The following is a 17788-nucleotide window of genomic DNA, read 5'->3' on the forward strand; positions in this document are numbered from 1 at the left end:
ATCATACAGTAACACAGTGAAAACAACACAAAAATACACCATACAGGTTTAGAAAAATATAGGATATTTATCTGGTTAAATTAAGGTCAAAATTATAAAGATTCAATAAGCACAAGTTGCGATATCACTTTTGCAGGATTAAAAAGAGTCTTAAATCTTAGAAATCAACAGCTGCCCCTTGTTTGCACAAAGTACCTGGTTTGCATCAAAAATAACACATGGAGACCGCAGAGGAGGAGATGCGTGGAAAAAATAGGGTGTGCGTAGGAATTATCCAGCGCGGCACAGACAATGCGTTGTTTCTTTCCATGCTGCAAAGGGGCTGTGTGTCGATTTCTGGAATGCAGTCTTGGTTCCTCAGTGCGATGCGGGGATCTTTTTGGACACCCAGGCACGATGCGTGGAAGTCCTGGCCATGCGAGACATGGTCACAGGCGTTGCGTCGATCTGTCAAATTTTCTGTCGCACAGCAGGTGCTACGTCGATTTTTCACTCGGGAAATCAGGCTGTGTCATTCTGGTTCAGCTGGGCATCGATACCATAAGGCTGTGCGTTAAATTTCCAGTTGCAAGACAGGTGCTGCGTCGATTCTTCACTCAGGAAGGTGGGCTGCCTTGTTCTGGATCGGCTGTGCAGCGATTTCTCGGTCGCACCACAGCTTGGTGATTTTCAGTGCACATGGAGTTGACTGAAGAGATGAAGTCTTCTTAGCCCTGAGACTTCAGAAAACAGGAGGCAAGCTCAATCCAAGCCCATGGAGAGTACTTCTCAGCAAAGTCAGAGGGCATCAAGCCAGCAGGGCAGCAGTCCTTCTCAGTAAAGCCGCCCAGAGAAGACTTATGGGCAGCCAGGCAGTTCTTCTTGACAGGTTGCAGGTTCAGGTCCAGAGGTGTCTGATTTGGTGGGGTCAGGGACCCAGTTTATATACCCAAAAATGCCTTTGAAGTGGGAGAGACTTCAAAGAGTGGTTTTGAAGTGCACAAAGTCCCCTTTCAGTCAGGTCTGTCTGCCAGGGTCACAGTATGGGGTTTGGCAGTCCGTTGTGTGAGGGTAGGCCACTAGCCTTTGAAATGTAAGTGTCAGGCCCTCCACCCTTCCAGCCCAGGAAGACCCATTCAGTATGCAGATGAGTGCAGGTGTGACCGAGTATCCTGTGTTTGTGGTTGCCTGGGTGAAATACCCAAGGAAGCTGTTAATCAGCCCAGCCCAGACGTTGACTGGAGACTGGTTGTAAGGCACGGGTGGTTTTTAAGTGCAGAGAAATGCATACTTTCTAAAAGTGGTACTTCACAAATAGTAATATAAAATCCAACCTCACCAATAAGCAGGATTTAATCTTACTATTGGGGCCATACTAAATATGACCTGGTTACCCCTTTCTGATCAGAATCTACCCCTCAAACAGTACATGAGGGTAGCCCTAATGCTATCCTATGAAAGGAGCAAGCCTCACAGTAGTGGCCAAATAATTTAGGAGCTTTCCACTACCAGGGCATAGAAAACACACATGCACATGTCCTGCCTTTTACCTACATAGCACCCTGCCCTATGAGTTACCTAGGGCCTCCCTTAGGGGTGACATATGTAGAAAAAGGGGAGTTTAAGGCTTGGCAAGTACTAGTAAATGCCAAGTCAAAGTGGCAGTGAAACTACACACAGGCCTTGCAACGGCAGGCCTGAGACATGGTTAAGGGGCTACTTATGTGGGTGGCACAATCAATGCTGCAGACCCACTATTAGCATTCACTTTACAGGTGCTAGGCACATGTAGTGCACTTTACTGGGGACTTACAAATAAATCAAATATGCCAATTGGGGATGAACCAATGTTACCATGTTTAAGGGAGAGAGAATAAGCACTTTAGCACTGGTTAGCAGTGGTAAAGTGTGTAGAGTCCTAAAACCAGCAAAAACAGTGTCAGAAAAGTGGGGGGAGGCAGGCAAATAGTTGGGGGATGACCACCCTAAGGCTGTCAGGTCTAACACTGTAGAACAACTGTGTGAGAGTTGAGGAAGGAAAGCTTTGAGGGTAGAAATACTGCTTTAAGTTCTCAAAAGTTGATGTGCATGGATTGATGTATGTGATCCCAAAGGCTGTGGACCATGAAGTGTTCTAGGTGTGCTCCTTATCCTGTCAAGGATGCATCCGTGGTCAGAGTGAGTTGATGCACAGGGTCTCGAAAAGACCATCCTACACTAGATCCTGAAGGCGACCCTGTGACTGAGACCACTGACCAGACAGATATTGCTGTAGAGGACGCATGTGGAGTCTGCCATGAGGGACAATGGCAACGCAGGATGCCATCATCCCCAAAAGAAGCACAACAGTTTTGACTGTGGGACGGTGATTCTCTGGAAACTGAGAAAGATGTTGAAAACTTTGGGGCTAGCATTCCCCAGTCCTGCTTGCATACAGTTATGTATTGAGAATGGCCCCTAGGTATGGTTGAATCTGAAGGGGTTGTAGATGTGATTTTACAAAGTAGAGTGTAAACTCCAACTTGTGAAGGAGGTTTACTGTGATTTGGATGTGGGATTGGCACTGCTGTAGCGTGCTGGCTTTGATAAGCCAGTCATTTAGGTAAGGGAAGACATGAAGCTTCTGTCTTCGGAGATGCAATGTGACAACTGCTAGACATTTGGTTAACACCCTGGGGGCAGCTGTGACCTCAAAAGGGAGTACTTTGAACTGATATGTTTGCCCACAACCACAAATCTTATATATTTGAGGTGTGCAGGGTGGATGGGAATGTGGAAATATGCATTTTACAGGTCTAAAGCTGTCATATAATTGCCCTGTTGAAGAATGACCATGTGAAAATGTTCTGAAGAATATATTGGGTTAGGGGTCTGAGATCCAAAATGGGTCTGAGTGACCCGTTCTTTTTTGTAATGAGGAAAAATAATGACTATACTCCTGTTCCATGAAATTAGGATAGAACCAGTTCTATGACCCTTTTAGAAGAAGGGTTTGTACCTCTTGTTTGAGAAGGGCAAGGTGTTCTTGAAATAACCTGTGTGTGCGAGGAGCGATGTTGGGAGGTTGCTTCAGGCAATAATCATGTTGGATAACGGAGCGGACAGATTGGTCTGTTGTAATGTCCGTCCATTGTGTGTAGTAGTACTGAAGGCGTCATCCTACTGGTATTGGATAGGGTTTGGGCATTTTCAGGTAGTCAATATTTTGCTGTAGAAGTTGAGCCGTGGGAGTCATTGTTTTTGCCCCTGCCTCTGAAATTACTGCCTCTGAATGTACTTCTAAAGGAGCCTCTGGAGTAAGAGCTTGAGGCTTGTTTATTCTGGGAGGTGGGGGATGGGCTAGATGTTGTACAGGATTTGTAACTCCCACTATACATTGGGAGCCGAAAAAAAATCTCCTTTGTGCTTGGGACTGTAAAACTCCCATGGTCTTCTCAGTATCTTTGTCTTTTTCTAACTTCTCTAATGTAGAGTCGACTTGTGGGCCAAAGTGGTGTTATTTGTCAAAAGGCATAATTAATTTTGCTTGTTGAACCTCTGGCTTAAATCCTGAGCACCTAGGCTATGCATGCCTTCTTATCAACACACTGGTATTTATGTCCCTTGCCGTTGTATCCGCAGCATCTATTTGCAATTGTTTGCCCCACTAAAACAATTTGCTGATCACGCTTGTGATGCTCCTCTGGGAAATATTGGAGAAGGTCCTCCATTTCATACCAGTGAGCGCTATCATATCTAGAGTAAGGCTTGCGAATTGGCAATATGCTTTGCGGCTTGCGCAACCACTCTCTTGCCTGCCGCATCAAGCTTTTCATTCACCTTGGCTGGTGGAGGAGTCTCCAGGGGCCTGGCTATTAGCCCTCTTTTTGGCAGTAGAGGCCACTATTTCGTCTGTTGCCACTTGTGACCTGATAAACAGTGGGTTCTTAGGTGCAGGCTTGTATTTTTTATCCACCCTATGTGTTATGATTTTTGAGCAGACAGGCTCTTAAAAAATATTATCTGCATGGCGCATCATCCCTGGAAGCATAGGAAGATATTGGGTGTCGCTATATGTGATGGTAAGGGTATCAAACAAAAAGTCTTGTTTGATGGGTTCCTTATGTAGTGATACATTATGGTAAGCAGCTGTCCTAGCAATAACTTGTTGGTAGCTAGTAGTATCCTCTGGAGGGGAAGGCCTAGCAGGGTACACATCTGGGTCAGTGTTAATGACCGGGTCTGGATCATAAGAATCCCCGGGGTCTGGATCCTGTTGTGTGTCCCCTAAGTAGTGCCCTACAAACAACGGTGAGCCCTGTGGAGTGAGTTCTCCCTCAGTTGGAGAGGCGATAGACTTAGAAGAAGAAATAGGTGTAGGGGAAGTAAGAGGAGGATACTGAAGAGGAGGAGGTGGAGCAGGCACCTCTGAGGAAGCAACCTTCTTCTTAGTAATCTTTCTAGGAGGCGGCGAGGTGTCCAATGCCTCCTGAAAAGTAAGCTTCCTTTTAAAAGTCACAGTAGGGGAAGCTACAATTCACCCTGTGCCTTCTCAAATGTATAGTCTGAGTTGTCTAGCGTCCATAGTCTCAAGTATGCACTGAACAGGTGAGGGTGCAGAGGAAGAATGGCCCGAGTTCAAAGGTTCCCAAGTAATACTTTTTTTAGTTTTCGAAGCCTAAGTGCTCCATAGATGGACCTTTTTCGGTGCCGAACTCATATCCAAAGATTCTCTACTCGAAGTGAATGCAATTGGTGCGACTGTTTACTGATAGTAGGTCAGACCGAAGTGGATGTAGTCAATGTCAAAGACGGAGCCTTCATAATTTTCTGTGCCGAGCCGTAGGCAGGAAACCCGAACCATCCTTCTGAAACTGACCATGACTTGATTGCAGTGGTGGTCTAGTGATCTCAGTAGGGACTTATTTTTTCTGAGTTTTTGTGGGTGGAGGTGGGTCCACAGCACTCACTATTTGTGACTAAGTCAGTTCTTGGCTCTCGATGTAGAATTGGATGTCGGAATCTGTATCTTGGACGGAGGTGGCTTTTTCCTGTCCTGGCTCCTTCCTGTGCATGTTCTTCCCTGAAAATATCTGGGGTACCTTCTGGAGATCTGCGTGTCATCTCCAACCTATGTGCTCATTGGTCTCAAAGGGACTTAATGGATTGAAACGATCGACACACCTCACAGGTAGCCTCTTGATGATCCAGTGAGAGGTACAGGTTGCCCACCCGATGGTGATTGGTGTAAGGGTACTTCAAGTGGCACTGAGGACAGAATTAAAACGGTGTCCTTCCCATCAGGATTACATTATTTTCGGCAGCATGAGTATATAGGCCTGAAGGCCATGGGACAGCCCCAAAAGGGCATGGGGTTAAAACTGGACCAGACAAGATGGAAAGATCAATTTGGAACAGAAACAGCGATCGAAATATAGAAAAGACAGGGAGAAAGTGTCAGACCAGAGTGGGTCGAAGACTGAGTGAAGAATTTCACGTCTGAAAAAAAACGCTGTGAGAGTACCTCGGATTTCTGGAAAAATGTCTAGGAGGCATCACTGTAGCTCTAAAGTGTTATAAAAATACTAGCACCTCATCCATCAAAATCCATCAAAATCCATGCCTCAAGGATGTCATAAGAGAGCACCCAATCAATCACCTAAAGAAGAGCTCCCAAAATCAAAGACTTTATATACATCAGAGTTTAAGGACATGCGATCCAACTCCAAATTACACTTAAAAACCCAAACAACTTTGTGACATCATCACTGCTCATTTTGTAAACTAATAATAAATAAAATCACAACATTCTGTTAGAAACAATCCAAGAAACAGGTAATGAGAGAATGGCTGAACTATGAAAGAACTTTCGTGATATACATCAGATAGGAAGCAGCCTTCAAGGACAAATGGAGATTACACAAACTTTAAAATAATATCCATCACCTGGACAATAAGTAGGTTGTTTGTCTAATATTTCAACTAGGAGCAAGAACATCAGAAATATTCCACATTCTGTGCAATAATCAACATGAGGTGCTTAATGGACCTGTTAGCCTAAGCTTGGTCTTCCTCCAAATTGCCTGGTTACCTCCTCATTTTGCTGAATCTTTTTGTTGGCCTTAGTACTCTGAGCACTTTACCACTGCTGATTAGTGCTAAAGTGGATGTGCTTCTCCCCTAAACATGGTGTCCCTTGTAAAATAGTATACCATATAAGGCCTGTAAATTAAATGCTGCAACTGGGCCTGCAGCACTGCTTGTGCCACCCACGCAATTAGCCCTTTATACAATTCTCAGGCCTGCCACTGCAGAGCCTGGGCCACTTCGACTTGGCTTTTAAAACCCTTTGCCAAGCCTTACAATCCCTGTTTAATAAACATAACTCACCCCTATGGTAGGCCCTAGGTAGCCCACAGGGCAGGGTGCTGTATGAGTAAAAGGTAGGGCATGTACTTTTACGTATTGTATGTCTGATAGCGAAAAACACCTGAAAGCATTTTGCACTACTGTGAGGCCTACTATTCTCATAGGTTAACATTGGGATTTCCTTATTACACTTTTAAACTGTAATCCTGATTGAGAAGTAGTTCCTCTATCATGTTTCATATCATAGGAATAGTAACTATAAATCCTCTTTACTGGTAAAGCTGGATTTAACATTCCTATTTTAGAAATACCACTTTTAGAAGTGGACAATTCTCTGCTCTTACAGCTCCATGTGCCTGCATCCTGTCTCCAATACATGTATAGGGTGGGTGGCAGCCACACGGCGTGCATTCCCTCTAGACAGCCACAACTAGAGGAAGGTTATGTATGTCTGAGCACTCCTCTACATTCTGATGGCTCCTCCTGGGCAGGAAGGGAGGGAGGGGCTGACAATTACACCTGAAGAGGCTGTGCCTGTGCCCACAAAAAGGGCTGATTACCCCCTACTAATAGTTTGGAGCCAGGACTAGGAAGAAAGGGCCTCTGTGCACTTCACATACTTTTAAGTCACCCCCATTTCAAATGCATAACAGGTTTTAAATACTAGGACTCTGACCCCACCACATCAGACACTTCTGGATCTACAACTAGACTCAGTCAGAAGAACTGTCGTGCTTCATCAAGGACTGTTACTCTGCTGGACTGCTGAGCTGGAGGGACTGCTTTTCTGCTGTGCTGCCCTGTGGCCTACTGCTGTCTGAGCCTGCTAAGGGAGAGCAGGACTCTGCCTTGCACCTCAAGTGATCTCCATGGGCTTGGTGGCTTGCTTCCTGTTGCTTCAAACTCAGGGATATCAAAGTCCCTACCCCGGCTCCTGTGCCTGGTTCACTGGAAGTGGATCCAGGTACTTGCAGCAAACAAATTGACACATGTCCAATCTGCCTGGAGCAGAACCAGCGTATAGACCCTGTTGGGGTACTAAAACTGGCAAACTGCTCTCGGAACCAGTGCATCGCTCTTGGAGCTGGGGGCATCGCTCTCTGAACCAACGCTTCACCTTGAGAGCCGAATGCAGGGAATCATGCACTGCCATCACAGCAGCTTGGAGAGCTCGACGCATACCCTCAACTGCACAGAGAAACCCAACACATAGCACTTCGGAACCAACACATCTCGGCTCAGTGTTTTGTCTTTGGAACCGACGCATCGCAACCACTGCATGAAGAAAATCAATGCATCACCTCAACTGCCAGCCCAAAACCAACACATCGCTCAATGCATCGCTCATCTGCACCTTACCTCTCGCTCATGCGACCAGGATCAAGGAGCTCTGTTCACCGGGTAAGAGTGGCTCTTGTCCCTAACCTGTGCTCCATCACAGTTGGCCTAAACTGTTGACTTTGCCCCGGTCCAAACCAAATAACCCTGATTAGCAATTATTGCTTCTAAGCGCTAGAACTTTTTATTCCTTAAAAATTCATAACTCACTTTCTACTTGTTGTGGTTTTGATGTTTTGGTTTTTATTCATATAATAGTCTTGATTTCTAACCTGGTGTGTTCTCTTTTTGTGGTGTTTTCATTGTTTTACTGTGTGTTGTGTTGCACAAATACTTAACACATTGCCTCTTACGATTAGCCTGACTGCTCTGTGTCAAGTTACCAGAGGGTGAATACAGGTACTTTTTTAGTGTTTCTGACTTACTATCACTGTGGTCCCTTGCTTGTTCAGGGTGCATACTCTGACAATCAAACTCGATTTCTAACACTGATCAAGTATTAAGACTATACCAAAGAGAAAGTTAATGGATTTTAGAATTGAATATGATGGTGCAAGTGTCAAATATAGAGGTCAATGTGTACAATAGGCTTCTCTGATTAGTAGGTGATCACAAACACAGAAAACAGCCAGAGGATGACAATTTATTAACCTATAAAGACCACTAAAAATGAGATTTATCTAATAAAAGGAACAACCTCATACAAAAAGTGACATTAAAAGAACCAACCAGAATATGAAACACAAAAATAAAGAGCAAGAACAGCATTACATGGATCTGATGGAGGAAAATGTTTGGGAAATTTAGTTAAAAAATGTTTAAGATATCTAATCCTATTCTTGAGAGGCTGTTTTTAGTGCTATGCTGGAATTATGAGCTTGTGCAACATATTCCTGTGTCACTGTAACAATGAATGCATGCAGCTACAAATGGTTAAGAATGTAAAAACATAAGCCAGCGAGTAGTTTCAATAACATGTAGTCCTAATAAAGACCCTATGTAGAAGGGATAATTGCATGACCATGTATGAACCATGGATATGTAAACGTATGTAGTCAACCTGACAGACATATCCAAGCTCTTAACAGAAAAGACTAATAATATAGCAGTTAGCTTCAAACATTGGGACACCTTTGGTTAATATAAACATTTGTCAAAAATACACTTCGCAGCTCTGACTCGGAGATAGACCTATGACAAACAAAGCAATAATGTATATACATGGATAAATATCAACCATGCCTTAAAGATTGCAGAGGCTTTTGGACCACCTCAAGATTAAGGACATAAAATACTTAAGTGGTACAATCAAAGTATGAATGAACAACAGCAACAATGCACCAACGGACTTTAGGACCATCCAAAACCTCTGCTATTAAATACTGCAAGCCTTTTTACATGGTAACCACTAGACAATCCTTAGTGCATATCTGTTAGTCCCATTTGTATATCTGATAGCTGAGATAGTTGGACTTTCATTACTGTCTATACGGTGCACAGAGGCCTGAATCAAAAGGCCGTATTTTAAACCTCACAGACATACTGATGATGGGTGCAAGAACTTTCCATTTGGATTTTATGTAACCATAACCTATAAGAGCGGTACTTCGAGTACTTATGGTAACATTGCTATAGACAATGAAAAAGACTAAACCCACAACTCTACACTTTGGGAACTGCAGCGTTCCCCCTGACTGACATTATATTTCTAGGTGCTAGGCTCTGATAGATGAAGTTATTCATTCAGTTGCAGACTGTAAATGTGTGTTATACTTAACTGACACTAGTACCAGTACCGTTACTGTGTCATGTTATTTCTTAACATGTTCATTACATGTTATTTCAATTATGCCCTCCAAAACTACAACTGTGGAATAGATCGTGTTACTTGTTTGCATGTGGTATTTTGTATAGTCTTTCTTTATCACAGATCAACACAATAGCGCAGTGGTGTACTGGGACAACTTTTTCAATTTTTCCTGACCTTTCCTCTGATCTCTATCTAATGTAGGGATTTTACCGTCTGGTTTGGGAAATGAGATTTGACATGGTTGCAGTGTCTCACATACTGCCACCTAAAATGACAAAATTGAAATATGCGCCATCTTTATGTGTGTAAATCATGGTTCACTGTAGCATTGAGAAAACTCCGCTACTATCACTCCATGGGGTGAAACTTGTAGGCTACATGTTTCTTTAAGATCTGCCCTTCAAATTCAAAAATGAAATAAAAGATCCTTTTAACAAAATTAAAATGTTCTCATTCAAGACATTCCCTTGAAGGAAGTAATTATTTTTCATGCACGCGAAAGAGGCAGTAGCTACTTAATCTTAGCATAACATACAGGAAACCACATGGACCACATATCTAAACCAGCTTAAGCAGTGCAGTTATATACCCTGATACACTGCGATGGCAAGCAATTGGGCAATAGAAGTCAGCCCACCTTCACGGACGACTCTGAAGCCTTAAACAGACGTCTATTTCCGATGAAGAGGATGACTTTTCTGAAGGTTTCCCTCATGTACATTTTTAATAAAACAACAATATTTTACCTTGCACAAACTACACAAAGTTGGTTTGCCAGGTGGCGTCCGTATTAAGCATCCAACCTAATGGGTTATGATAAAACTGCACAGAAAAGCCAAGAAACAAATTACAAATAGAGTGGTCTGAAACACTGCACAAACTGTGGTTATGTAAATGCGCACTATAAATTATTTGTGACATTTATTTCTGGAGAACAGTGGAAGAAACCAATCAATATTTGGATTTCCGTTCAACAATCAGTAAGTTTTCATTACAATGAAACATATAAAAAATGTATAGCGCGGGAGAGCAAGCACGAGTGGTGAAAAATAAAACCATTTTGGAATATAGCTGGAACTGAAATCGCCTAGTTATATACATTTAATATTTTTAAATTTCAAGCGTCCAAAAAAAACTTACGTTAGCACAGTGTAAGGCCAAAGCACAAAAAACTGCAAACATTTTGAAGTTGTTCTCGTCCGTTTTCGAGAAGGCGCTACCGCTCAATTTGTTCACCATCTGCACAACGCCTATCACACTGCCACGGCTGACTATAGGCATGCACAGAATATTCCTTGTCGTGTAACCTGTGTACAGGTCTACTTCTCTGCAGAAAAAGACAAAAGAAAGGGTCAGGCCACGCTTCCTCTTTGAAAGTGGACATTCTAATACATAAAGCACTGGAATTGCACCAAGAAGTACCTGCAATACAGCCAACAACAGTAACAAGTCATTAAATAAAAAATGGAGGTGGGAGAGCGGTGCAGAACGAAAGAAAGGCATAGCTGCCATATGTAAAAAAAAAAAAAAAAAAAAAAGTGCGGCATGCCGCGCTGTAACAACTCAAGGGACTAGAAGGCCTCACCGCTCCACGGAAACCTGCGCGAACAGGGAGAAGGTTTTGGGCAAGGACTAGAGCTGCCAGCAAAGGAAAGCCAATAAAAAAACATGGAGGGGCGGGGGCAAAGACATATTTTTTTTTAAAAGGTGATGGACTGGTGGTGGGGGCCCGTGGTAGTGAGGAGGCAGCGGGGCCCTGGGCAGCTGCCCACACTGTCCATGCCTAGCGTCGGCCCTGGGTACTTGATATAAGGTTTTGAATCGCATTTTTATTTAGAGTTGAAATATATTTTAATCAGACTATAAGGAATACAGGGGTCGTTGCCTCCTCAAAGATAGGGACACACGACTACATCAATTATTCTTTATCAAAAAGGGCTACGCCGGCAATATAATATACATAGTCTTTGATCATTTATAGACATAGTGCATACACGGGGGTTCCAACTGAAAGTACACCATTTAGATTATTATTTACTTGTCTTCCACTGAAAAGTACGGCAGGAGGGTAAAGTAATCTTGAGATAAACTGAACAAAAAAACTGATTAAGGCCTCAGTTTTTTACCCTGCATTTTATTAGGGCAGCATGTCTTCAGAACTGTCTTGCAACACAAATGTACAATTCAAAAAATAACTATGAAAAGAGTAGACGTCCCTGTCGGGCAATGAGATGGCTCTCTTTTCTGCAAGCTTCTGGCACCACTCAACTCTAGGGAATCTGTCACCGGCCTAAGCCATGCCTGCACGACCCTAGCTAACCTATTGGCAAAACAAGGTACTGTCAAAGCTTCAAAGTCCTTGCTACACCCATACCATCCTTCACAAAGCCTCAAGCAACATTAGATTATGACTGCCTTGGTGCGGAGTTTATGAAGCCGGCTCGTATTTCACAGGTGGACGTCAGACAGACCAGAAGGCTGGCCCGTGCCTAGGGACTAAAGTGTGTCCATGATGAGGAGCCTACGACACTGAAAGCCTCCACAACAAGAGGCTTACTTAGTCAATGGCCCGAGTAAGACAGGGCAGAGGTTTTTAATAAGCTTAAACAGATCTACAGTCACTTGCAATATATTTTCCTTTGTGTCTAGTTCCTCACGCTTACAGTTGATAAGAGTTAAGCTATTAGTTGTCAAACTTTATCACATTAGCCCTCATCAGGTGGTTTTGCTTCAGACAGTTGCTGTTCAGGGGTCGCTACTGATATGGGCAGCTTGCCAGATATTCCAAGAGGGGACAATTCTGAAGGAGTGTGGGTCCTCTCCTGTCTAGTCTCTACTTGTCCTCCTATCAATACTGAGGGTCAGCAAAGGAAAAGCCGAGTCTAAGGTGGGTCGTTAAGCATCGAAAAAGGTAAAACAAACAGTCATGCTTTATGGGCTCGGCTAACTTTTTGCTTTTGCTGTATCTGAATCTTTTTCTATGCTCTTTTAGGATATTTACGTGTAGGAGTTAATTTGAACATGCCATGAACATCCTGTTAATTTAAGTCAAAACTACCACTTTACTATTTGAGGACCACACATTTTGCTCAAGCATTTTGTGAGTTTTCTTACCTGTTGAAGCGTGGATCTGCATAGGCATCTGGAATGTTAAGGACTTCACCTGTTCTCGCTACTTGACCAGCAATTCCTTTTTCAATTGAAAATCTGTTCCACAAAGACATTTTTAGAAACAGTAAATTGTGCTGCCTTTATCTAGAGCAGTGCTCTTTCGAATGACAAAGTAGAAGACATGTACAATTAAAACTGCAATTTTTACCTTGAAGTCTCAATGCATGACATCCTGAAATGGTAAATCGAATTTGAGTAACAATTATTACATACTTTTTAATGACGGCATATGCAACAAGCAGCACAGGACACAGTCACCAAAACTGGTCTGGGGTGGATCATGGCACTCGGTTCCGCCGCAGTGTTTGAGTCTCATGTAGAAGGGTGAGGGAGCCACATATCAAGGGAACTAGATGGAAGAAACAACACAATCTAAACTGGTTTGTCAACAGCGCATAGAAAGATCGCTACTGAAATTCCGCTTTGTGTGGCCTACCAAGAAACCTTAGTTCAAGTTTAAAGGTTTGGAGATGGTTCTTTCTGATGCCTTCGCAGGTAGGTGGGAGTGGAAGGGAAAGGGTATGTTCCATCTTCAGTATGGCCATCAGGGAGAGACCATGTCATTGGAACACTCCAGAAGCAGAAGGGGACCGAGCTCATGGCAGCACTGAAGGTGATATGGGAAAAAAACAGGGCCAAAGAGTCACTAAGATTATGTGTAGGAGTTTTACCAAAAGTATTTTCTACAATGGGGAATGGAGGAAAGGCATACAAAGCTTGATCCATGTAGTCTCTTGTAAGCATCTCTCAATTTTATAACAATGGATACAAGTAGTACACAATGTAATTATTTTATTTGAAATGTTACAGTCGTGTTCCTAGTGAAACAGAACTACCAATTGTATAACCATGTGTGTATATCCAGTTCACTGTCCATACATTTCAGTCCCTTAACAAATAAGGCTGTACCTCATCTGTCTTACAGTCTCACAAAGTACAGTAGGCCACTGTTGCATTAGTAATTACACATATTATTGTCTACGTATTGTCCAAGTAATAACATAAATCTATCAGACACATTCGTAAAAACACAATGTATGGAAGCCCAGGGCCTCATCAGGGTGACCTAGTTGCGGGGGTGGGGGGGAAGAGAGAGAGTCTGTGAGCTCCTAAACCATTACTACTCAACCAGCCAAATCCTCAGTAAGCTTACCATTAGTCTTAACGTTCTTTGTCTGTCTTTCATCTGCAGTGGGCCACTGCACACTGCACCATATCCTTAACCCAACGTTTAAGTCTCTGTGGCCTCGGACTCATCTGGTTTACAGTTATTCTTCCTTTAGCTAATATTGATCCTAATATCGTAAACGTATTCTTCCTCTTGTCCTATTTCTTGTTTGCGGTTAGTCCCAGTAAACGTTTTGTCTGCAAGTTTCATGGGCCCCTCTGTCATAGGCTGCAGTTTAACCACCACCTCTGACCAGAAAGCCTTTGCTTGTGGAAACTGCCACGTATTATGCAAAACGTGAGCACTGTGTTCTGGACAGTGCTTAATTTGAGCTGGTGGATGCTGGTGGTGCCAACTGGCACACTTTTTTGGGGGGCAGCCGTATTTTGTCTTACCAGACTTTACAGCATGTGAAAGAGGGAAAACAAAACACAGAGGAGAGAAAGACAGAGAAACCGTCACCAAAGGAGAACGCAGGAGTGATATAAAGGTGCAGATATTATCTTGTAGTGGATTAAAGAGGCATGATGTGGATTGAGGCTGCACAGCCTTGGTATTCAGCATGCCGACATTAGCACCGACTGCAGGCCTCTGAGCTCACTTTTGGGCACCTCTGCTCATTCCGTTACAAATTAAGCGCTGGTTCCGGACACCTCTGGCAATTAGATGAGCATTCAGGGAATGTCTTATTCAACTGAAACAAGTTCCATTAGGACATACGAATGTAGTTTAATTGTAACAATTTGAATCACACATTATTGGATATTTTTCATACTAGATGCACAAATTATCTCACTCTGCCTCTGTAAATGGCTCTCCACAAAGCAAGACCAATCTCTTCCTTGAATCAATGACACCTCCTCTATCCTGAAGTAACACTTGATACACAATAGCCACTAATTTGCGTCCCTGCTCTCTCATTAACGTCACCCACCAAATCTTTCTGGCAATCCGCACTGCGTTTGCATACGCAAAAAATGACCTAGGTTGATTTCAAAATATTCTTGCACTTCAAAGTGACAAACGTGTCACCAGAATACAAGCCCCAATCTTTAACAACTTTCTTTCTCCAATGCCTCACTCACAATCTGCCTGAAAGGGAAAATACTGCACTACTATATCCAAGCTGCAAACAGTGGACATTTCTGAACTTTTACTTAACTTATCCCAGATAAGACCCACCTGCCTGAGCCCATAAGTGCCATGGGGTATATCCTACTCGTTATGAGCGACACACTCTGTGGAATGGGAGACATTGCATGAAAATAACGATGCAGGTACACCATCTTAGCCAGCAAGACCCTTCCCATCACAAAGAGCAGCAGTGAGTGTGTTGAATTTAAAGAAGCCCGTTAAGTTCTGCCACTTCTCTTTCCCATATTCGGCGAATGATGAGCCTTTAAATCATGCATAATCTTAACTCCAAGATAGTGAAAGTTTTAAGTCTTCCATCTAAATCCTATTGTAGCATAAACCTGGCACCCAATTCATCTGACTCCACGCCCAGGAAACCGCTTTGATTTAGCCCAGTTAGTACATAACTAGGAAACTAGGATGTCTCCACATATTTAGTCAGTCCATCTGTTAGTATGCTCGCTGGATCTGTTAAATATATGTTTGTCAGCTGCATACAGTGACATAATTTGAGTCTCAGCCTCAATCATAAATTCAGAGTCTTAAAGACCAATTCCCAAATAACAATCCAGTGGTTCCACTACCTATGCAAACAGAAGGGGGTAACTGGAGGTGTCCTTGTCTAGAACCCTATTCAAGGGTACAGTTTTCTAAAACCTCCTGCCCCTTCTACCTCTATGCCTAGGGTAGTGTACAACAATTTGACCCATGTCAGGTATGCCTGCCGCATGCCCAAATCCTCCAATACCTAACACACATGTGCTAATCTTAAAACACTGAATATCTTTTTAATCTCCAATAGCACCGACCCACACTGGCTGGTCATTCCATCTAAGATGTGTATACCAATGAGCCAAACGCCACACAGGGATGAAACCACATTGGCCTCTATGCACCAAGTTTTCTAATACCTTTATGCTTTCTATTACTGTTGAAAGTATCTTTAAGATTTTACTTAAGATCTTAGTATCTGCATTAATAATGGACAGTGGATGGTAGGTTCCCCAACTGGTTTTGGGATTAAGTTGTCTAATTTCCCATCATAATTAAGGATAGCTTACCAACTTCAGATGCCTCCTAGAAGACGTTAGTAAAAATTGTCAGTTCCCTGACAAAAAATTTATACGGGTCAAAGGGTGAGCCATTACTACCGGCGGGTCTTTCTCTTACGCATATCTTGAACAGCTGCAATCTGCCTTAGTAATTGGGGAATCCAATGCATTCTTTAGTTTATCTGTTAGTAGCACAAAGCAAAGACCCCCCACCCCCCCAGTAATCTTGTATATAACTCTCAACTACAGATGGGAGTTTGTATACCTCTTCCAGTTGAGCACAAACATCTTTGTTTATTCCCATCTAACTGATAACATTTTTCTGACCCTTCCATCTTTTAAGCGCTTGAAAGTTGTGTGAGGCCTTTTTCTCTTTAGCAGACAGGCCAACTATTGCAGACATTTCATCACGGTGCAAACACCAACACACTCTCGACGTCGGTGTTTTGCCCTACATAGATTTCAGTCTTTTTTCTTTTTAACTGTGGGAGCGGGGTTGAGGGGGGCTCCTCCATGCCCCTCTGCCCTCCTCCCCTTGTTCAAATGTCCATTAGTAACATGTAACATGTAAGGCCTCAATTATGCTCGAAATATTGAACTACAATATCACAAAACCAACTCGCAAACACATAATCCAATAAGGCCTCCACCTTAACCTGAAAAGTATGAATTCCAGTCCCATTTCGAATTAATTGTATTGGGGAGTAGCCTGCCAGGAACCTGACCACATAAATGGCATCCTAATATTTATTGTGCCCCTCTGCCCTGAACTGAACATAGTCTAATATGGTAAATGCGTTGCTTGTAGTTAAGTTACAGGAGTAAACGTTTTCTGTTGAGTCTGTCACACATCTACCAGTACCACCCTGGCCATAGCTTCCAACAAGGAACCAGCCATACCAGGCTTGGTTGCGCCCCTCGGAGGATGTCTATTACAGTGGCCATCCGATACACTGTTCACATTCCTCACCCAGGTCAGTCCGCATTGACTTAAGGCAGTTTAATTACCAGGTATGAAGTCATCCATGTCCGGGACATATATATTATCAAAGCATATATCTTGCCCATTTAGTGTACCATATATATAAAAATTATATATGTGTATAACAACTTCAGAGTCCATCTTGACTTCCCTAATCTGGAATGGGACATCAACCACCACCCAAGTCATTACACCCCTGTGCACAGGCGGAACAGGTCACCACATACATTTACTCCCACCATAGCTTCCCCATTACGTAATGAGTCAGATGTGTTTCTTGCAACACTGCAATTGCAGTTTTAAATTCTTTAAAGTAGGAATGTATTCTATATCATTCAGATTAGTGCCTCAGGCCCCTGACAGACAAGGTGATGCTACTCCCAAACAGAACACAATTTTAGCACTTATTCGCTAACACACTTGTACGGTGTTGCACACGTATCTCAAAACCCTTCAGAATACTTTACCTTTAACACCCTCATATTAATACTAGATAGGTAATCACCATCATCAGTGTCAAACAAATACCACCCAGAACTACAGCAGCCCTCTTTTAAAAATAAACAGTGCACTATTCATTCCTTAGTCTGCCACTGGCATATTCAAATAGTCCTCAGTGTGTAGCTCAGCACTGCACGCAACGTTCTCATGTTGATTTTCCTGCATCGCCTGATAACAGCGAGTGTGCCATTGTCTCTTACTATAATCTTGCCCCTCAGGTGTCGACCGAGCTTTTCGCCTGACGCAGGGACTGTATGCAAGTGCTTTTCCTAAACTGTCTCATTCTGTTTTGCTGCACTAGTTTC

At 43.0% G+C, this 17788-nt stretch overlaps 1 protein-coding gene across 2 annotated transcripts in view; it reads right to left on the reverse strand.

Annotated features, from left to right (window-relative positions):
- Window positions 1–17788, reverse strand: part of PDE10A (phosphodiesterase 10A) — a 1332617-nt gene that overhangs the window by 388722 nt on the left and 926107 nt on the right. For both annotated transcript variants that reach the window (XM_069235310.1, XM_069235309.1), the window contains exons 12-13: window positions 12590–12682; window positions 10616–10802 (exon numbers count right to left, since the gene is read on the reverse strand). In XM_069235310.1, the coding sequence (XP_069091411.1) occupies window positions 10616–10802; window positions 12590–12682 (280 nt within the window). The remainder of the gene's footprint in view (window positions 1–10615; window positions 10803–12589; window positions 12683–17788) is intronic.

This window comes from Pleurodeles waltl, chromosome 5, assembly GCF_031143425.1.
Source record: "Pleurodeles waltl isolate 20211129_DDA chromosome 5, aPleWal1.hap1.20221129, whole genome shotgun sequence".
Classification (NCBI taxonomy): domain Eukaryota; kingdom Metazoa; phylum Chordata; class Amphibia; order Caudata; family Salamandridae; genus Pleurodeles; species Pleurodeles waltl.